At 40.2% G+C, this 19,129-nt stretch overlaps 1 protein-coding gene and 2 pseudogenes across 2 annotated transcripts; 1 reads left to right on the top strand and 2 right to left on the bottom strand.

Moving 5' to 3' along the window:
• Positions 1 to 139: 139 nt before the first annotated feature.
• On the bottom strand, positions 140 to 19,002 carry LOC121655857 (alpha-internexin-like). 2 transcript variants are annotated; one of them, XM_042010731.1, is made up of 6 exons: positions 18,947 to 19,002; positions 6,557 to 6,857; positions 5,401 to 5,631; positions 4,032 to 4,559; positions 928 to 1,052; positions 140 to 701 (listed from the first exon to the last, which is right to left on the bottom strand). In XM_042010731.1, the coding sequence occupies exons 2-6, from the start codon at positions 6,848 to 6,850 to the stop codon at positions 509 to 511; spliced, it is 1,371 nt and encodes a 456-aa protein (XP_041866665.1). In that variant the 5' UTR covers positions 6,851 to 6,857; positions 18,947 to 19,002; the 3' UTR covers positions 140 to 508. The 2 variants fall into 2 exon arrangements, with proteins under 2 accessions (XP_041866665.1, XP_041866663.1); XM_042010729.1 differs by lacking the exon at positions 18,947 to 19,002 and having other exon boundaries at positions 6,557 to 7,670.
• On the top strand, positions 10,426 to 11,621 carry LOC121655859 (annotated as a pseudogene).
• On the bottom strand, positions 16,595 to 17,617 carry LOC121655860 (annotated as a pseudogene).
• Positions 19,003 to 19,129: the final 127 nt, after the last annotated feature.

Here is a 19,129-nt window from a genome sequence, read left to right as displayed (position 1 = left end):
GTGACGTCACTTAAATCCCCTTTCTTCCTCATTCCCCAAAGCTGCCATGTGATTAGCTATACAATAAATAAACTGCCTCAAAGTCCAGACACCACAACAATGATGCAAAACTAACACGTGCTTTTCTTTTGAGATTTATTTGAGCAGTCTTCCATCATTCTTCACACTTCTTACACAACTTTATGTTGAATTTCCTGCAGAAGTTAAATTAATTTTTATTTAATTATTAGTGCTCAGTCACATATTTACCAAAGTATATGGTTTCCATAAAATTTGTCCCCTCTGGAGACGTACTAATCTAATTTTTAAGCTTAGTTTAATATATGTTGGAGTTTTGACAAATAATCCTGACTAATCTTTCCATTTCCAAAAAAACTTGATGATTTAAAGTCCATAAATTTTCTGCCTTTAATCACTGACACCTATGCCTATGAAATTGTGTGAAATATTATGTCTTAACACCTTTGGCTCTAAAGCATATCTCTTCTCACACAATCCCTGTCTGTCATCAGTTGTTGGAGTTGATGTCTGCTTCGTCTTTATCCTCGCTGACATCCTTGAAGCTTTCCTTCGTGGCTCCTTCCTTCTCCCTCTGGCTGCTCCTGGAGGAGCCGGCTGAGACTCGAGGGTGGTAGCTGTAGCTGGCAGAGCTGAACGACATCCCTGAGTTAAAGTGAGTCTCCTCCCCTTCCAGCAGTTTCCTATCAGAAACAAAAGAAATAAATGTCAAGCTGCACACACTTAAATATAAAAGAAGCCTGGTAACATGTCAGCATTGCCATGTGTTTTGAACTTTACTAACTTTATTGACATAAGTCCATTTCAGTAATGACATTATTCTTTTATGTGCATGTTTGTGTCTTAAAACATAGATGAATGTGATCTTTAATGTAAAAAAAATTAATTAATAACTCAGAGATTTAGCACCTGTAAGCCGCTATCTCTATGTCCAGGGCCATCTTGACATTAAGCAGGTCTTGGTACTCTCGCAGGTGCTGGGCCATCTCACCCTTCAGGTTCCTCAGCTCATTATCCAGGTGGCTAATGGTGTCCTGTTGTAATGAGAATTAGTTAGAATAAGCTAAATTTCCAGCAGTTTAATTCACTATCCAATAAACATTTGTTTGTTTTAGTTTCTCTGTCATAAATGTAGCAGTCTGAAGTTTGAAGGGATTTCCTCTTGTCTCAGCTACCTTAAGGGCTTAGCTTTCTCATCTGTAAAAAGCTGGTGAAAGCCAGATAGCCTTCCCGTATTTAGCAGGTCAGACATTAATCCAATAGACATGGAGGGTCAGTCCACTAAGCACAATTTCCGTTGTCTGTTAAGTCACAGATGCTTCATAGACTTCCAACCACCCACTAAAAGCTGTCTTGACCTCATATTGAACCTGAACTAGACATTCACCGCTACCTCTAAGAAAGCAAGAACTTTTTAATAATAATATGAATAATTATAATAATAACATATATATTAATGTATTAATATAATAATATATGTTCATATAATAATAATCATTAGTTATTTTAAATTTTTTCCCCTATTTGATCCTTATCATTCTCTCCTGCTTCTTTCCAAAGTCTAAAGACATGTGTGATAGGTTTAATAGGGATTCTGAATTGACAGTAGATGAGCATGCATGGTTATCTGTCTTTAGGCTAGCTTGGCTAACTTTTTCACAGACTGGTGACTTGTTGGATAATTACCAGTTTTTCTTGCTAAAAGATGAGAAGATTGATACAGCTCTCATATCTGTCTGCTAAGTGAGCTAACAGCTAGCAACTGATTAGCTTAGGTTAGCTTAGCTTAGCATGAATGCTACTAAAGTCAGATGGAGAAGTCCACCTGGTTTGGCTCAAATTAAAGACAAACAGGGGGTCCAGCGCAACTAAAGTACTTTGACACATTGTGTTAAAAGCTGTTTGTTGTGTTCTTTTTTAATGTCTTTTTTGGGTTGGTTTTGTGCTTAGGCTAACAGAATATGTTCAGTGCTGGCTGTTTTCTCTCAGTGTTTACTTTGCTAACATCTCCTGCAGAGTTGAAAATAGTTACAGGAATGACATTGATTTTATAATTTCTTGACAAAAATGTGTTTCCAAAACGTCAAAATTAATTGTCAAGCCGTTGAATTGGTTATTAATCATGATCATATATCCAGTGTTGATTTAAATACACTATAGTCTTGCACAGGCTGGCAGAAGATTTACTATAAGAGTATGTATGATATATTTATTTATGATCATCATATTGAACTCTTTGCTTTCTCTGAGTCTTCAGTCTACTGAAATAAGCGGCACCCTGCTGTGTGTAGGAAGCTATTAGCTTTAATTGAAGTGACATAATTGATGATGAACTTGACCCCATGAGCCACTCTCTTTCAATCCTATTATTCCACAGAGATGTAGACTAATGATCTCCACACAATACTGTGCTGGGGGTTTAGTAGCAGGCCACTCTTTCCAACACATTTTAACAGTAGGCTCAGTTTAGAGCACTACATTACAATAACTTTTACAGGATTTAAGTTGATTGGATCTTTCAGCACCCATCTTAACATTTTAACAATTCTTAGCAATTCACCTCTATCATAATGGAGAAGTAATTTTTAAAAACCGGATCTGCTTCCAAGTAAAACATAAATATCAAGTTTTTTTGTGAGTATTCTCTTCACGGAAACTGCAGGCTTTTAGCAGCACATGAAAAGTTCATATTGCACAGTTAATATGATGCTGATGTTTTATTTTTAGAAAATGAGAAAAGAAATAAAATGGTTTGTTTTAGTGGGCTTGACACACTGCAATCAGTTGACTGGTTGAAAAAAAAAGAGTCACATCTCATGCGACCTGGCATTAGAACAAAGCAGGAACAGCTCCTTGTTTTGAGCAACAGGTTTTCTTTTTGTTGATTAAACCTCAGTTTAAAATGATGTCACGAAGAACCACCAAGAAGAAAGAAGCCAAACGTTGGATGATCGCCATTCTCCTCCTTTGTCTCTGAGTCGTGTTTTGGTTCTACTTCAAGGGGTTGCGCTGCAATGACATCATGCTATTATGTAGCTGAGGCATCTATCGTTACCCGGCTGATACTCCACCTCTCAGGTAAGGTTACGGTTGGCTGTGGAAACGCATCAAGATTACATTTTACAAACCATATCCGCACCCTAACCGTCGTGTCCTGACCTGCACCGGAAAAGAGGCTTTAAGCTCCTGTACCTCTTCCCTTTTATACAATTCTCCTGTAGAAAATTTGGGGCCAGCAAAATTTTACGTGGAGGTTTTTGTTTTTCTTTGTTATCCCCAGAAAACAGTAATTCAGTGGGTGCATTTACACAAAGTTTCCACCCAAACCCCCAAACTTCTCCCTTTGTGTTTCAGAAAAAATAGCATTTACACCATGGTGGAATGAAAACTATCTCTGTACAGGCGAAAAATGCAAAAAGGCCTGGAAATGATGTAGTGGTCATACCAGGCCTGTAGTGGGAGGTGAAACTTGGCAGCAAGATTCCAGTTTATATTTACACAGACAGGATTTGTCCTGCATTTAAAGAAAATTTCACTCTGGAGCCCCTTTTCCAGATCTTTGCAGTTTCGTCCTCTGTGTTATCATGTAAACGGAAGCCAAAACTCAACAAAACATTGGCATTTTACTGTCTCGATGTCTTCTACAACGGTGTGCAAGTTTCACTTGTTTTGTCAATGTGAGAAAAGACTTGTCTTCTAAACTTTCCACCATTTTTACTGCCATCGACCCTGTGACCTTACAGCCAGTCAAAGTGGTCCATACACTGCCCCCTACCTATTACTTTTATGCTGCAGCTTGTGAATACATAGCTTCAATTTCTGAAGATGTGCATGAATCATGCGCAAGGCAGCCAAGATAACCTCTTGTACACATAATCAAAAGCAAGTGTATTCTTGACATAAGAGAATATTATTTTAGATGAACTTTATAAAAATGAAATTAAGAAAAAGTTACAGGCTATGCTGATTTGAGAGAAAATGTGCTCTACTTTGTATTATCTATAGGTGCTTGCCTGCATGGCTGCAACTTCAGCATTGTGTGTATCCTCCATCTCGGCCATCTGCCTCTCCAGAGACTCGTTGGCACCCCTAAAGGTCTCTATCTCAATGGTCTTGGACTGCAGCTGCCTCCTGAACTCATTGATTTCTTCCCTGCTGGCCTTCATGGCCTCGTTGCTTCTGGTGGCCTGCTCGCTGAGGCTTGCAAACTTGCTCTTGTACCAGTCCTCAGCCGACTGCAGGTTTTTGGAGGCTATGGACTCATATTGGTTGCGGATCTCCTTCAGAGCTGAGGTAAGGTCAGGTTTGGCGAGCTCAAGCTCCACGGAAACCTGCTGCGCATCCATCATTCTGCTCAGCTCATCAATCTCCTCTTCATGCACCTTCTTCATGAAAGAGATTTCATCTAATAGTGACTCCATCCGACGTTCTAGGTCTAAACGAACGGCTGTAGCATCATCTACATCCTTTCTGAAGGACCTCAAGGTCTGCTCAGCTTCTTCTCGCATCTTAACCTCATCCTCGTACTTTGCATTGAGCTTCTGAAATGACAAGGATTAAAAGGTGAGAAAAATGCAAGGTTTGAGCAATGACAGAATTAGAATTTAAATATTGAGATAAACAAAAAAATAATTAGATCAGAAAGCGGAGATGATCAAAGCTTGTCAAGCATCAGGACTGACAATGATAAAAAAAAAACGTTGTTTACTGTGGTGGGACTGGGTTTAAACCACATTCTGTAAATACTAGCATGATCGTCAAATAAAAATTATGGACACACAGTAATATCAATATATCTTTGGTATCTACCAATAAATGCTCCAAAATCAAGCATTGGCAATGGCAATGATGTGGGGGTGTGAACAGATTTGGCTTGCTTGCAGTGCTGGGTGGCATACCGGTTCATACTGAAAACCTGTTTTAGTTTTTGTTATGATATGAGGGGGGATCTTTTTCCCTGCTGCACCACTAAACCTTCATGCAACAAAGTACCTGTACTGGAGATGTTAAGCTGTGACATCTCCAGTAATTTATGCTTATGTCATTTGTGCTTGCACAAAATGTCTTCCAAAGTGCAGAAAGTGAAGCTGTTAAGTGAACTAGGTTATGTGTTTGTCTTTACCGAGGAAATTAGAACGATGCTGGACAGTTGTTGTGTATTTGACTGTTGAAGTCTTTGAGGTGAGAAGGTGCGTGATTAGGGAACAAACACCACTGAACAGCCTGGATTCTTGCAATCAGCTGTGCAAACTGGCAATGGGCCTGCAATGCTCACTTCGTCTATGCAGCATGAGACCATTACCATGAAATCTATCTATTTTTCAGTGCAATAAAAGCCAGAATAAAGATTCTGATCTGACTCATCAAACCCTGGCTCCTTACCTGCAGCTCCTCCTCCAGGTTGTTCCTCTCTATCAGGATCTGGTTCTTGTCCCTGTTCAGCTCCTCCAGCTGTGATCGCAGCTCTCTCATCTCCTGCTGATACAGATGGGCCACGCGGGACGGATCGCTGTGTTTCTGCCGCAGAGTCACGAGCTCCGTCTCCAACACTTTATTCTGCTGCTCGAGCTGTCGGACTTTGTCTATGAAGGTGGCAAAGCGGTCATTCAGACCCTGGAGACAGAATGACACGCTGGTTTCAGATAAATTTCCTGTTAGAATCAGCTGATTGTCATTGTAATTAATTATTTGACTCTTTAGCCACTAAATCCTCCAAAAACATCAACAATTAACATCTGCCCCTTTTGCTCCGTGACCAGAAACTGCCCTTTTCTGAAGGGCTTTTTTTTATGGGAAGGCTTCTTGTAGCCTTTCAGAAGAGCAGTTAAATGAATGAATGAATGAATGAAAAATACTTTATTAATCCCAAAGGGAAATTCAATATTGTAGTAGTAGTAATTTTTTTTTTTTTTTTTTTTTTTTTTTTTTTTTTAAATAATCACATTAATTAATTAAGGGCTTTGTTCTTCAGCCTGATAGCTGCTGGAAGGAAGGATCTTCTGTATCTCTCTGTCTTGCATCGGACTTGAACAAGCCTCCCACTGAACACACTCTGTTGTTTCTGAACAACCAGATGAATTTGAAGTTCCATTAAAGGGAATATATTTGAACATTAAAAAAGTAACAGAATAATTACTTTAGCCAGTAATTAGTTATTTTTTTTAATGCTGTATTTCTGTTACTAACTCAGTTACTTTTTGGGAAAAGTATTAAGTAACTATAATTAATTACTTTTTAGAAGTAATGTGCCCAACATTGGTGTTTATTATATTATATTAATTCATTTTCTTCTATTAGTCAGAATATTTTATTCTTTAGAGCACAGATGCTCTGCAAAGAGAGGCACATTCATCATCACTACAATAACCCCTTATCATCAGACCATTTGGTTAGTTAGCTAGGCCATATAAAACACTTACTAATATAAAGTAAAGTATAAATCTGTGTGCAGTTTTATAAACGGATGCATATTTAATAAAAATAAAGTCTGCAGGTTAAAATACTGAAATGAAACATTTCTATGTATATTCACACTTACCTGCAGCTGCTCTTTCTCGTTAGTCCTAATAATTTTGAATTCATTGTTGACAACTGAGGTTTGGGTTAAGTCGAGCGAGCCGGTCGGTACCGGAGAGAAAGAAGCGGTGGGCCGTCCGAGCCGTCTGTACAGGCTGACGGAGGAAGCGCTGTTGCGCGGCGCAGCCATTGGTCTCAGCCCCGCGGAGCTCCGAGGAGAGGCGCCGCTCACCCGAGAGGAGGAGGAGGAAAACCTGGAAGAATCCCCGAAAATCTTCCTGTAGGACGAGGAGGTGTAGCTGTCTCCGTAGCTCATCTTTACTCTGACTCAGAGACAGAAGTGGAAGACTTAAAGAGCTTTGCAGGAGCTTATGGACTGAGAGCTGCGGATGGACCGAACCATTTTACGCATTTAGCCTGTGTGTAGAGGATAGTTCTGATAGTTATAATTTAGATAATGGTCACATTACATGCTTTTTGTCATTTAATGTGACCAAAATGGATTTTTACCATAATTCTGATTGTCTGTGTGAGAACAAAAAGACGCCATCATGTTTCTTTACCCGAGAAACGTCCCAGTCAAACTTGGAGCTCAGGTGACACTGATTTTACATCCGAATCTGTTTAAGACGTCAGAAATGCCTTAAATCGTTGTACAATGCGGAAAAATATACCACTCTTATATACTTATAAATACAGTAACCCGTTTTTCAAAGTTTTAACGAGCTTGACTGTAAATCTGCAGGTGACCTTTTTTTGTCTTTAAGAGTAGGAACCCTTTAAAACAAACTGTAAGGTCTTTAGGTAGTGTGGTCCTCCAGACTTCTTGAAGTCTTTCCAAAGCTCTTCTTAGGATGTTGGCTGTCTTTTGTTCCGTTCTCTATCAGGATGATCCCAGACTGCATTAATAATGTTAAGGTCTGATTTCAGTCACGTTTTTCTATCATTTAGCATAATTAAACATTTTCTTACTTTCCCCTTCATTAAAAATGAATTTACTTAAATTACTTCTTTGGTTAGTTGTTTGTTACATACCATCATAACACTACTTTATCATAACACTACTTTATCATTTGAGTTAGGTGCCTTTTTATGCCCGACCCAAAAATAGGAAGAAAAGTCACCTCTTTTTTAAATCTGAAGACACACACACACACACACACACACACACACACACACACACACACACACACACACACAGACATATATATATATATATATATATATATATATATATATATAATTGTGGTGCATTATTGTATTATAATTGTATCCACCAGGGGGCAGAAGACACGTATCAGATTGTGTACAACAAGGTTTCGAGCTAAGTTTTTCCCATAAAGTAATGCAAAAGGTCTCAGAAACTGTATGTATTAAATATTATATGGCAAAGGTTCAAAGGGTCAGTGTTAAATCATAGTCAGCTATAAAAACAAACAGAAAATAAGTGAACGGCCAGCCAAAGTCCAAAGTAAAATTGGGAAATTATCTTCTAGAAGTCTGGAGAATATTGCTCTAGATCACTTTAGAATATTACAAGAAATGACAATTAACTGACATATTAACTTATAAATGTGACACTTGACACCAAGATTCTCTAAGATAACACAAAATCTATGCTGAACCTGCCCTTGGTTCCCCAAACCATGGCAGACAGACGAAAGCCCGACACTGCAAGCAGGCCACAATGAGCCCTGCTCGTCGCCTGAGCCCCAGACTGGACCTTTTTTCATAACAGGCTATTGTCATCTTTATCCATGTGTAAATATGACGCCATTGTTCTCTCAGATCACGCCCGCTTTTAATATTAAGCTAAATCCATTACCAACTGAACATCCACTTTGGTGGCTGGTCGCATAAAATGTTGCGATTAATCTTGATTAAAATGTCATTTTTCTTTAAAAGAAGGCCTACTGCTATATGAAGAAAATGCACTAAATTTTGGTTTAAAAACACTAAATCAAGGATTTCCAACGTCCGGAACTGCAAGTGGCTCTCTGGACCTTCCACAATGGCTCTTAATACATGACTAAAAATGCTAAAGAACTAACTCATGTTTTTAAATATAGATATAATAACAAATACAGTTTTTTTAAAATCAAACTTTCAGTTTTTTTCATGGAATAATTGCATTCATTTCCACAATATTATTACACTCAAAATGTACCAGTACCATTTTTTAAAATCTATTTTTCTTGTCATCAGGTGTGAAACTAAGGTCCTTTTTAAAAACATTTTCCACAAATAACTAGATCCCATAGAACTACTTTTTGCAAAAGTTTTATGTTTTTCATTATTTTAAAATGAAAAATAGAAATAAAAATGTGTTTTTTCAAACATCAAGTTTCCTATAGTAGATATTTATAAAAAATTATAAGTTGTCTTTTTCTAAAAGTCTGTAACATCTGCGTCTCTAAAGGAGTTTCATTTAGCTGGCTGAGGGAAAAATGGCCCTTTGGATTGGAAAGGCTGCAGACCCCTGCACTAAACACATAAACAGATTTAGAAGCAGTTTTCTCTTTAAACACCAACAGTTAAAATATTTCTTCATATATATTTAAAAAATCAAATATTCAGGAGAAAGAAGGATGAAATGTTCAGGATTTACTAACTAAAAGGTAAAAAATCAGCAGGATGAATTTAAAGCTGTGAAGCTGCTTCCTTCTAAACACAGAAGGAACAATATGTGATGAATATCAGCATCAGGTGAACAGACAGAAAGCAGGATGAGAATCTCACAGCTTCTAGATGGTGAGGAGAGAGAAATATTCACAATATGCACAATAACTTCCATCCATGCACCTTCAGTGTTTCATTATCCAGATTTCTGGATATAATTTCTCTAAACTTTCATTCTTAGCTTGATTGTTTAGCTTCACGTCTGTACCTGCAGCCTCTGCTACCGGGAGTTAAGGGTTAACATCTCGTTTCTGGTTGTAGCGTCAGGTCTGTAGATGTGACTATAAACATGTGTGGTATCCACAGAAAGTCCAGAATCTCAGCTACCAGCTCAGCAAAACCATTTCTATGACCACCAAACACAGTTAAGACAACAAATAATTAAAAGACCAGAGGGGTATTGCACGAAACCAAGATAAGCGATTAAGCCGGGATATGTTGGTTATCCTGGCTGAATTTAGCCCTAAGTCGGTTGCATGAAAGCAGCTCAAACTAATCCCGGCCAAGTTACTGTGGTGATTTATCCGCTGCAGCTAGCCTGCTCCAGACCAGGCTAACTGCTCAGGCTAAGATTAATCCTAGCGAGTCACCTGCATGTCCAACGTCAATTCTGTGAGGAATTAATGTGTTTTACAGCATGTCCATGGTCTTCCTAAGTATGGCGCGTCATTTTAATCATCCAGTATTAAAATATTACACATACAGTCACTGTACATTTAATCGAAATCTGTTCGTAATCACAACAGCCTTTTTATATGGATTCGAGTTGTAGTATTATTACTCTATTCTATTCTACAGTCATTTAGCAGACGCTTTTATCCAAAGCGACTTACATTTGAGAGTAAGAACAACACAAGCATGAATTCAAACAAGATGGGACGTCATAATTAAGTGTTAGTCAGACCGCTTTTGAGTCCAGTTAGACCCAGGTGCTGTCGTGTAGTGCTATATATATATATATATATATATATATATATATATATATATATATATAAATTTTTTTTGTTTTTAGTCATTTTATTTAAATACAGGATCACGATTTCATCACACAATATCAACTTGGTCATAAGTGCATGATTTCATCAGGCCAAGTGTTACATTGCTATGCTAATGAAGACTGCTCGTCAAATTGCTGTCAGAGGTTTTATAAATATGTGTTTTATTGCATTAATTGAGATTACAAAACACAGCGGATGAGGTTACAAAGGTGTTTTCAATTTAATCTGTGACGAGGACAATGTAGAATATATAGGTCCAACTCCCCTTCACCTGTTCCCTCTTCATAATGGCTTGCCCTTTTTTGGAGGATGTGCTGGACGAGGAAGCCCGCATCCTCAGAAGAGCATTCAGACGGGAAAGAGTCTTCAGGGACAGGTCAGATCCCCTGGCCTTTGGAGATGACTATTTAATTGAAAGATACAGATTTTCAGGTGATGGACTAAGATATTTATGTAGGCTGCTGAGTCCAAAAATACAGCACCAGACAGCACGAAGCCATGCCCTCACTGTACCACAGATGATCTGTGTCACATTGAGGTGGCTTGCGAGTGGGAGCTTCCTTTATTCTGTTGGGGATGCAGAGAACCTCAATAAAGGAACCATTTGCCGGACAATCAGATGCGTTTGTCTGGCGCTGAAATCATTCAGCAATATATTCATCACCTTCCCTGGCCACAGAAGACCCCTCTACATCAAGGAGGAGTTTTACAAGATTGCAGGTAACCTCAATTTTAATGTGCACCCATTAGTTTCTAAGTATATCTGTCACAGTTGGATACTCACTATTTTTTGTTACAGCTTTCCCTAACATCATTGGGGCAGTGGATTGCACACACATAAGAATCAGACGCCCCTCAGGTGAACATGAGGGAGATTACATTAACAGGAAATCCTTCCACAGCATCAATGTTCAGGTAAGAGTGATTTGTGGTTATGACCTACATGAATCTGTTCTGTGCATTTAATGACCTTAATAGGCTACACTAAATATTTCAGATGATCTGTGATGCTGACTGCCTTGTGAGCAATTTAGAGGCAAAGTGGCCTGGCTCAGTGCATGACTCTAGAGTCTTTCGGGCTAGTCCAATTTATGAGAGACTTTCACAAGGTAGCCCACACATTTGTACTGTAAGCACCTTGGACATTGTGTGTGTAACTCTGTTTTCTAAATTATATTTTGTATTATCAGGTGAATTCTCTGGTGTGCTGCTGGGAGATAAAGGATACGCCTGTCAGTCATTCCTCTTGACTCCCCTTGCAGATCCCCAAACCCCACCACAGCAGGCCTACAACCATGCACACACCAAGACAAGGGCTCGAATCGAGATGACCTTCGGCCTTCTGAAATCTCGGTTTCAGTGCCTGCACCACCTGAGGATTTCCCCGGACAGAGCCTGTGATGTTATTGCTGCATGTGTAGTACTGCATAACATTGCAGGCCTAAGAAAGGAGAGACCCCCCCCCCCCCCCCCCCCGAGTGGCTGTTGATGTTGACTGGGAAAATGCTCCCATCTTCCCGGACAACATTAATGGCAGACTTGTCAGGGAGCAATATATAGCAAGTTTCTTTACTTAATTTTTTGATTTAGCCCCTTTATTTAATAAAAGATCTTTTCCTGTGTGAGCATTTTGTTTAGCACTGGTGGTTCTTTGAAATTCTTTTACATTCATGAAAAGAGGACGGACACCAATGTTCTAGTTCTTTTTTTTTTTTTTTATTAAGCAGTCATTTGTCTTGGTTGCTTGGATCCTACGACAGCAAAAGTAACAAGGATTAAAACACTGTATTGCAGATATGGTTACTGTGTGCATTGAAACACTCACTTCTCTTTCTAGTTTCTGGATTTCCAGGTCCAGTTTTCTGAGTGTCCGGCGTTTAATCTCAAGATCCAGCTCTATTTCTTGGAGCTTTCTCTTTTTGAGTCTGATTTTAACATCTGCCAGCTCTATCTCTCTCTCCAGGTGCTTTGCATAAAGCGATCTGACAGTTTGTGAAGTCTGTAAAAGAAATGTCAGTTAGCACAGCAGGATTTGTGCATAATGTAGATGTACTTTAGCCAATACTCACAATGTTACCAGGCCGCTTAGGAGACTGTGCAGCATCCGGGTCCTGTTACACATTTTCTATTAGTACCACATCACTGACTTCATATCCTTCATGGAATAAATAAGCAGGCCAATCCCATAAAACTGACATGCCTCAGACCTTCTGGACTCCACTGACACAGTCTCCTCATCTGCAGACGTGCATTCTGCAGCTGCAGATGTGCCTTCCCCCTGCCGTATACATAAAGGCGAGAGGACTTGGATTAAGATTTCACAGAACATACCAAGCCTGTGATTTGGAGACACTGTACTAACCGGATCATCTTCTGGTGGCTCCAAAAGCGTAATTGTGTTCCCAGACACTGCAAGGTTATCCAAAGTCAGACACTATATTATATTTGATTGTGTTCCATGTGCAGTAGAATTGCCGTACTTTGTGTACCTTGTATGAAGCAGACAGTTTCTGTGGCTGGGACAGAGTCAGTTATTGTCCCTCCCTGGATCCCCTCCATCACTGGCCTCCCTTTATTTAAATGGAGTGCCAGTTCCTCTGCTGGAGTCACATCCTGGCTTGGTGGGCCGCCCCCTGTGCCAGTTCTATAGGCTTTTTTTTTAACTGCTACAATCATACAGGCATTGAACATGTCAGCAGACACCTCATTTATTCACCTCATTTGTTCACTGTTATCTACTTTGGAGTCACTTACCAGCCTGCAAAATATTCTTATATTTAATTTTTACTTGCTGCCAGGTCCTTTTATGGCCAGACAGGTTTGTCCTTTATGAAGGACAGAAAGATAAAATAGATAAAAACGTTACATGAGGAAAATAGATTAAATGACACATTGTGGATAATTGTTTGCACCTAATCATACTCTACATTTCCTGAGTAACATGCACCTGCTTGTCACTCTTAAAGTATACAACAGTTAGTGGATTTGAAAAGTAACTCCTTTAATTGTAGCCTAATTATGACAGTTCCAGTGGAGCACTGTTTATTAATTGTACAGTTTTTGACTACTTACGCATTGAGCCGGTCAGCTATTGTCTGCCAGGCTTTCTCGCGTTCTTTGATTATGGCATTGGTATTGCCTTTTTTCCTTATAATATCCTTGACGTCGTCATAGAACTCCATCAGGAGCTGTTGTTCAGCGGCCGTGAAGTAGGACGCGCGACTTTTATCCATTTCCCCATCGGTGATTCTGTGAGCGATCGCGAGGTCTGCTTCAGTATACCGTGCACACGCACTTATCCCAACTATCTTCACCTGGCTTAACCTAGCCGCACCTTCTCATCCTGGCTTAGCAAACGTGCAACCAATTAAGCCAGGATAGGCCGCGCAAGCTAGGTCAAGCTGGGCTTGCTTAATCATCCTGGATTTCTTTATTCTGGTTTCGTGCAATACCCCTCAGGTACACAAACTTCAAAAAAATATGTAAACACGAATGCTGTCTCCCCGTTGACCCGTCGGCTTGAACACGAACAAACGACTTCTCTACTGAAAGCTCACATCTCACAGATTCCACAGCTGAAAGTTTCATCTTGCTCTGACCAAGATTCACTGAACCAGAGGCAGAAGAAGGCCCAATTTATGCTTTACGTTTGTAAAACATAGTCATAAAACACGTCTTACCTTTGCTATCTTGCCTCAAAACCTAAATCCACGGGTATTACACCGCATTTAGTTAAAAAAAAAACCCACAAAAAACAACTAAGTTTCTCATTGTCTTTTGGGAGTTTCCCATCCAAAAATCAGAATTTTCAGCGCATTTGCATGAGTTTTGACGGACAAAGAGAAATGTAGGTTATTTTCTTCTTCCATAAGTGCCAGACAGAAAACATCTCTTTATTTTAATAAACCTGCTCTCTTCTGGTTACCTCAAACGCACCGTTGCAGCAGGACCAGACATGGAGGAAGAGGAGCGAGCAAGAACTTTGAGGAAAAACAAAAACCTGTGTTAAAATGATTAAAATAAATTAACTGCATATATTTAATTAATACATTAACGAAATAACTCGTTAACATGCGAACAGAGAAATTTAAACATATTATTTACATTAAGATCAATAAAACTGAAACATAATTATTCAGTATGTTTTTATATTTACCAGGAGAGTCAAAGTCGTCTTAGTTCAGGTGTGGGATGTACATAGAGGAAAATAACAACAACAAACAAACAATAAATAAATAAATACATAAATAAAAACAAGATTGTGTGTTTGAAGGACAGTAAATAGAAACAGGCGTGTCGGGTGTTGTTGTCCCTCAGCTGTGGCAGATTTGGCTGTTAAGCTGCTGACTCTGTTTCGTTTTGATCAGGCAGAGAATTGAATTCAATGACTATGTTTTATTTTCAAGAGGAATTGGGCTGTTATGTGTTATTTGCTGCAGTGCAGCTGGAAATGTGTCTCTGTGAGTGTGGACAGCACTGACACATTCTGTCCTCTCTGGGTCCAGAGGGGTATTGCACGAAACCAGAATAAAGCAATCCAGGATGATTAAGCAAGCCCAGCTTGACCTAGCTTGCGCGGCCTATCCTGGCTTAATTGGTTGCACGTTTGCTGAGCCAGGATGAGAAGGTGCGGCTAGGTTAAGCCAGGTGAAGATAGCTGGGATAAGTGCGTGTGCACGGCATACTGAAGCAGACCTCGCGATCGCTCACAGAATCACCGATGGGGAAATGGATAAAAGTCGCGCGTCCTACGTCACGGCCGCTGAACAACAGCTCCTGACGGAGTTCTCTGACGAAGTTAAGGATATTATAAGGAAAAAAGGCAATACCAATGCCATAAGTAAAGAACGCGAGAGAGAGCCTGGCAGACAATAGCCGACCGGCTCAATGCGTAAGTGGTCAAAAACTGTACAATTAATAAACAGTGCTCCACTGGAACTGTCATAATTAGGCTACAATTAAAGGAGTTACTTTTCAAATCCACTAACTGTTGTATACTTTAAGAGGGACAAGCAGGTGCATGTTACTCAGGAAATGTAGAGTATGATTAGGTGCAAACAATTATCCACAATGTGTCATTTAATCTATTTTCCTCATGTAACGTTTTTATCTATTTCATCTTTCTGTCCTTCATAAAGGACAAACCTGTGTGGCCATAAAAGGACCTGGCAGCAAGAAAAAATTAAATATAAGAACATTTTGCAGGCTGGCAAGGTACACAAAGTACTGCAATTCTACTGCACATGGAACACAATCAAATATAATATAGTGTCTGACTTTGGATAACCTTGCAGTGTCTGGGAACACAATTACACTTTTGGAGCCACCAGAAGATGATCCGGTTAGTACAGTGTCTCGAAATCACAGGCTTGGTATGTTCTGTGAAATCTTAATCCAAGTCCTCTCGCTGCATGTATACGGCAGGGGGAAGGCACATCTGCAGCTGCAGAATGCACGTCTGCAGATGAGGAGACTGTGTCGGTGGAGTCCAGAAGGCTTGAGGCAGAGTCAGTTTTATGGGATTGGCCTGCTTATTTATTCCATGAAGGATATGAAGTCAGTGATGTGGTGCTAATAGAAAATGTGTAGCAGGACCCGGATGCTGCACAGTCTCCTAAGCGGCCTGGTAACATTGTGAGTATTGGCTAAAGTACATCTACGTTATGAACAAATCCTGCTGTGCTAACTGACATTTCCGTTACAGACTTCACAAACTGTCAGAACGCTTTATTCAGGGCACCTGGAGAGAGAGATAGAGCTGGCAGATGTTAAAATCAGACTCAAAAAGAGAAAGCTCCAAGAAATAGAGCTGGATCTAGAGATTAAACGCTGGACACGAAAACTGGACCTGGAAATCCAGAAACTAGAAAGAGAAGTGAGTGTTTCAATGCACACAGTAACCATATCTGCAATACAGTGTTTTAATCCTTGTTACTTTTGCTGTCGTAGGATCCAAGCAACCAAGACAAATGACTGCTTAATAAAAAAAAAAAAAAGAACTAGAACATTGGTGTCCGTCCTCTTTTCATGAATGTAAAAGAATTTCAAAGAACCACCAGTGCTAAACAAAATGCTCACACAGGAAAAGCTCTTTTATTAAATAAAGGGGCTAAATCCAAAAATTAAGTAAAGAAACTTGCTATATATTGCTCCCTGACAAGTCTGCCATTAATGTTGTCCGGGAAGATGGGAGCATTTTCCCAGTCAACATCAACAGCCACTCGGGGGGGGGGGGGTCTCTCCTTTCTTAGGCCTGCAATGTTATGCAGTACTACGCATGCAGCAATAACATCACAGGCTCTGTCCGGGGAAATCCTCAGGTGGTGCAGGCACTGAAACCGAGATTTCAGAAGGCCGAAGGTCATCTCGATTCGAGCCCTTGTCTTGGTGTGTGCATGGTTGTAGGCCTGCTGTGGTGGGGTTTGGGGATCTGCAAGGGGAGTCAAGAGGAATGACTGACAGGCGTATCCTTTATCTCCCAGCAGCACACCAGAGAATTCACCTGATAATACAAAATATAATTTAGAAAACAGAGTTACACACACAATGTCCAAGGTGCTTACAGTACAAATGTGTGGGCTACCTTGTGAAAGTCTCTCATAAATTGGACTAGCCCGAAAGACTCTAGAGTCATGCACTGAGCCAGGCCACTTTGCCTCTAAATTGCTCACAAGGCAGTCAGCATCACAGATCATCTGAAATATTTAGTTGTAGCCTATTAAGGTCATTAAATGCACAGAACAGATTCATGTAGGTCATAACCACAAATCACTCTTACCTGAACATTGATGCTGTGGAAGGATTTCCTGTTAATGTAATCTCCCTCATGTTCACCTGAGGGGCGTCTGATTCTTATGTGTGTGCAATCCACTGCCCCAATGATGTTAGGGAAAGCTGTAACAAAAAATAGTGAGTATCCAACTGTGACAGATATACTTAGAAACTAATGGGTGCACATTAAAATTGAGGTTACCTGCAATCTTGTAAAACTCCTCCTTGATGTAGAGGGGTCTTCTGTGGCCAGGGAAGGTGATGAATATATTGCTGAATGATTTCAGCGCCAGACAAACGCATCTGATTGTCCGGCAAATGGTTCCTTTATTGAGGTTCTCTGCATCCCCAACAGAATAAAGGAAGCTCCCACTCGCAAGCCACCTCAATGTGACACAGATCATCTGTGGTACAGTGAGGGCATGGCTTCGTGCTGTCTGGTGCTGTATTTTTGGACTCAGCAGCCTACATAAATATCTTAGTCCATCACCTGAAAATCTGTATCTTTCAATTAAATAGTCATCTCCAAAGGCCAGGGGATGTGAGCTGTCCCTGAAGACTCGTTCACGTCTGAATGCTCTTCTGAGGATGCGGGCTTCCTCGTCCAGCACATCCTCCGAAAAAGGGCAAGCCATTATGAAGAGGGAACAGGTGAAGGGGAGTTGGACCTGAATATTCTACGTTGCCCTCGTCACGGATTTCTTTGAATACACCTTTGTAACCTCATCCGCTGTGTTTTGTAATCTCAATTAATGCAATAAAACACATATTTATAAAACCTCTGACAGCAATTTGACGAGCAGTCTTCATTAGCATAGCAATGTAACACTTGGCCTGATGAAATCATGCACTTATGACCAAGTTGATATTGTGTGATGAAATCGTGATCCTGTATTTAAATAAAATGACTAAAAAAAATAAATAAATTATATGCACTGCACTGCACTAGCACTACACGACAGCACCTGGGTCTAACTGGACTCAAAGCGGTCTGACTAACACTTAATTATGACGTCCCATCTTGTTTGAATTCATGCTTGTGTTGTTCTTACTCTCAAATGTAAGTCGCTTTGGATAAAAGCGTCTGCTAAATGACTGTAGAATAGAATAGAGTAATAATACTACAACTCGAATCCATATAAAAAGACTGTTGCGATTACGAACAGATTTCGATTAAATGTACAGTGACTGTATATGTAATATTTTAATACTGGATGATTAAAATGATGCGCCATACTTAGGAAGACCATGGACATGCTGTAAAACACATTAATTCCTCATAGAATTGACGTTGGACATGCAGGTGACTCGCTAGGATTAATCTTAGCCTGAGCAGTTAGCCTGGTCTGGAGCAGGCTAGCTGCAGCGGATAAATCACCACAGTAACTTGGCCGGGATTAGTTTGAGCTGCTTTCATGCAACCGACTTAGGGCTAAATTCAGCCAGGATAACCAACATATCCCGGCTTAATCGCTTATCTTGGTTTCGTGCAATACCCCTCAGGTCTGGAAGGAGAATGGCAGAAGTGAGATTTAAGACAAATGGGAAAATGGACAGACTGGCTGTGAGAGAGAGAGGACCGAGAAAAGACCACTGGACCAGAGCCGTTAAGTCATAATCAGTGTGGAAGTTTTGACAATGTTGGAAACAAGGAATTAGCAGATAGCAGAGGAAAGGCGTAAGTGGAAAGAAGGAGTGTGAACGAGATGGATCGGATCACCTTTATGGAGCTTTCACTAAAACTTCACACGAGAGAAGAAGTCGGTGAGCTCATAGATCTGATTGTTAATATAAGAATAAAAATCATACTTAATTTTAATTAAAAACTAAAAATAGTTTCTACATGGCATTCTTGTCAGAAAGATCAAAAATAGGAAATTTGACTAATTTAATTAAAATGCAAAACATTTATTGAGAAAATTTTATATGGGTTAGATAAATGAATATAATGTGTGCTGGCCTACGCCGGGTGGCTGTCTGGGGGGGCCTGGTCCTCCTAGGCATGTTGCGGGCCCTCTGCCTTTGGGGGGTAGGGCGGCCGCCTCTGGGCTCCTGGGGCTCTGGGCCCTTCGCTTGGGCTGCCCTGGGTGGCCGGTCCCTGGCGGGGCCGGCGGCTGCTGATCTTGGCCCACTGGGGCCTGTGCCCC

Source organism: Melanotaenia boesemani, chromosome 16 (assembly GCF_017639745.1).
Source record: "Melanotaenia boesemani isolate fMelBoe1 chromosome 16, fMelBoe1.pri, whole genome shotgun sequence".
In the NCBI taxonomy this organism is placed as follows: Eukaryota; Metazoa; Chordata; class Actinopteri; order Atheriniformes; family Melanotaeniidae; genus Melanotaenia; species Melanotaenia boesemani.
Note: the sequence above shows the minus strand (reverse complement) of the source record. Positions and strands in the feature narration are given on the sequence as shown.

Coding starts and splice junctions, on each gene's coding strand:
- LOC121655857 (XM_042010731.1), bottom strand. CDS start 6,850: ATGAGCTACGGAGACAGCTACACCTCCTCGTCCTACAGGAAGATTTTC. Junction 5,632..6,556: donor ACGAGAAAGAGCAGCTGCAG/GTAAGTGTGAAT, acceptor TTCTGTCTCCAG/GGTCTGAATGACCGCTTTGC. Junction 4,560..5,400: donor ACCTGGAGGAGGAGCTGCAG/GTAAGGAGCCAG, acceptor TTGTCATTTCAG/AAGCTCAATGCAAAGTACGA.